Source organism: Salminus brasiliensis, chromosome 22, assembly GCF_030463535.1.
Source record: "Salminus brasiliensis chromosome 22, fSalBra1.hap2, whole genome shotgun sequence".
Classification (NCBI taxonomy): Eukaryota; Metazoa; Chordata; class Actinopteri; order Characiformes; family Bryconidae; genus Salminus; species Salminus brasiliensis.
Genome location: NC_132899.1, coordinates 4,862,027 through 4,865,298, shown reverse-complemented (window position 1 = coordinate 4,865,298; position 3,272 = coordinate 4,862,027). Strand labels below are relative to the sequence as shown.

General features: G+C 41.7%; 1 protein-coding gene across 3 annotated transcripts in view; it reads left to right on the top strand.

Moving 5' to 3' along the window:
* The first annotated feature begins 233 nt into the window (after positions 1-233).
* Positions 234-3,272, top strand: part of c22h10orf90 (chromosome 22 C10orf90 homolog) — a 35,766-nt gene continuing 32,727 nt past the window's right edge. For all 3 annotated transcript variants that reach the window (XM_072667494.1, XM_072667495.1, XM_072667493.1), the window contains exons 1-2: positions 234-300; positions 1,615-2,271. In XM_072667494.1, the coding sequence (XP_072523595.1) occupies positions 1,690-2,271 (582 nt within the window). In that variant the 5' untranslated portion in view covers positions 234-300; positions 1,615-1,689. The remainder of the gene's footprint in view (positions 301-1,614; positions 2,272-3,272) is intronic.

The following is a 3,272-nucleotide window of genomic DNA, read 5'->3' as shown; positions in this document are numbered from 1 at the left end:
TTGGACACAACAACAAGGAACTGGTTGGCTGTGAAGAGAAACCCGCAGCATTCTCCCTGTGGTGGATGTTCAGCTTTTCTGTAAGTCTTTTGTTCATTCAGAGCGACATGCACAGTCATATTCATGCTCCACTGGAGACAGCACCACCAGCTTTTCTTCGGAGAGAGAGAGAGAGAGAGATAGAGGGGCATGTACTTCTTAACCGATCCTCTAAGGGAGTTTTGGGGCTCTTCGGTGCGTCTGTTGCTCTGAATAGTGTTTCAGACTGCTCGGCTCTCTCAGGAACCACAAAGCTTCCAGGTAAAGCAACTTCTCTTCACAGTCTCATGTGTCTCGCATGTCTCACAGTCCAGTTTAGGTACCTGAATGTGTTTAATGACTGGTTCTGAATGTATTGAGACCAATAGCAGTTATTACATATCACCACTATATATTACCATATTTACTATATACCACTATATTTATAATGAACTGTGAGTGAGATCACATCATATGAAGTTATGTTAGCTAGAATATGGGGCAAAGGGCCTGTGGAACTGTGAATTTGGGATTATTTCATGGATCATCTCACTTTTAACTAACAGCATGATTATGAGACTAGAACTAAGAGATGTTTCTATACCTTATTATTTCACTTTATTAGTATTGGCAGATTGGTATTAGTACAGTTTGTATCTGTATGTGTAAATGTACCATATGAGCTCTTGTTCACTGTGTTTAAATAAAAAAAATGAATTACAAAAAATATATATATATAATGAACTGACCAATAGAAATGCTCCAAAATGACTAATAATTAAATATTTTTACAATGATTTCCATTGATATCATATATATTTTATTTATAAGTTCCTTTTAAAGATTTACAGAGCTGTGTAGGCATTTGTTAAAATGTATAAATCACAAAATAACATAAATAACAATAATATAAAAAACCTGTTTCTCCAAAATGTTTACAACGAGTTTACAAAATGTGTTTGACTTTGAATGGAAGTCAATGTAAACTAAGAGTCTAAGTAATTTAGAGCATTTCTATTGGTCTATTCATCCAGAATTATTTAAACAGTGTACAGAAGCAGCTACAGGGTTCAAACCATGGAGAAAACTAAAAACAGACCAAAATTGAGAATATATGAATATATTATATATAGAATACAATATATATGTGCCATGTACATGTACCATGTATCTCCATTTTGTCCATTTTTACTTTTCTCCATGGTTTGAACCCTGTAGCTGCTTCTGTACACTGTATATTATTATAATATTGTTCTTTATTTATGCAGGGAAGTCACATTGTCACAGGGTAGTCACACAATCTCTGTCACATGTGAGCCCTGATAGCAAAATAACAGCATACAGAGGCTAAATAAATAATAGATAAAAATAATAGATAATAAATATAATAAATAATAGAATATATTAAATAAATAGATAGAATAGATATACACATACACATGCATACAAATACACACACACACACACACACACATATATATATATATAATAAATTATTGCAAAATAGTCCTTCTTTGCTTTTTTGTTTCTCTGAGGTTTTTGGAGTTGGAGCTGAGGGTGTTTCTACAGACTAAGGCTGGATATTTTATGTTCCAGGCGGTTACCGGGGCAGCTGTACAGAAGTGTGTGTAATTCAGTGTGTGGGTGAGTGTGTGTGTGAGAGGGGTCGCCATGGATGGGAAATCCGAGAGCTGGCGACGGCTACCGAAGTCCAGGCAGGATAGTACCGCTCACCTCCACAGGAGACCAGAATGGAGGAGATCTGGAGATGCAAGCTACTGGGAGGGCCTTGTCGCGCAGGTGGATAGGCCTCCTCGTGCAGCTCGTCCACAGAGCTGTCTCGAAGGCAATCTGATGGATGACTGGCTTCAAACGCTCAAGAGGCTGCAGGCTCACCCTGTTCAACAGCAAGTGCCTGCATTCGCTGACCGAACTGCATCAATGCCCGTACTTCCCAACAAGACAGTCACTGGATCCCAACACTATCCTAGTTATCCATCCCTCCAAAACAGAGAGTGGACCCCCAGTGTGAGCCTCAGCCTGGGTGAGAGCTCTCTGGACAGTCTGGACTCGCTGGACTCCCATCCTGGACTGGAGGTCCGAGAGAGGGCCCGAATTAAGGTGGCACCCAGTGCTCAGAAGGCCAAACTGTGCCGCCTCACTCCAGTCAGGATTGGCTGGCTGCCTCTACAGAGACATGTGGTGATAACCAACAGCCCCAAAACTGCCCATCGCCTTGGTAACACCAGCCCGGTAAGACAATAGCAACAGCAATAGCACTACACTAACCAAAAGTTTGGAGTCACTTATCTATCAACAGTATTTAATCATTAATACACTCCATGTCCAAATATTTGTGGACACCCTTTCTAATAAAAGCATTCTGCTACTTTAAGTTGCACCCATTGCTGACACAGATGTGCAACTGCACACGCATACACACAGCTTGTCTAGTCCCTGTAGAGAAGAACTGCCAATAGAAAAGGACCCCCTAGAGCAGGTAAACATTAGCCAGTGGGGTACAACCCACCTCAGCATTGACCGGTGGAGCAGTGGAACTGTATTCTCTGGAATGATGGTGCTCCATCCACCCAGCCAACATGCACATGCTTATATGGGGCTTAAATGGGTGGGATGTGGGCTAGCTGGGATCCGGGTGGGCATGGGCTCTGAGTGGGCTTGTACATGCATTTTTACTGGGGCACGGTTGGGCTTTCCTAATGGGCTACATCGTTACAGCCCTTCTTAATCTCACATGGGTCCCATTTAGGCCCCTATGTGGACAACCCTTCCTGGCCCCATCACTGACCTTGGTGGGCCTTGTGAGACCAACATGGAACCCAGGGGCAAAACATTTGGGCATTCTTTTTCATGGGAAGAGTTGGGGAGTTGTCAATGAGGTCAAAACATCCTGACCTCACTAATGTTCTTGTCACTAAATGCAATTAAATCCTCACAGCAATGTTCCTCCATAATCTAGTAGAAAGCCTTCCTCCTTGGACAGTAGAGACAGTTTAATAATAAACTTTTTTGTCCTTTGAATTCAGTACAATAAATGAGCAGGTGTCCCAATACTTTTGCCCAGGTAGTGTAATATTGACTGGCCTTTTTGCACTGCAAACCAGACTCCCCCTGAAAATCCTGCAAAGGAAACTAAAGCACTAAAGTGACAGTTCAGCAGAAATCACATGGTTGATTAAATTGTTTTCACCAAACCACTGCTTTTGCTCATAAATGCACCCCTGGTCCTGTCA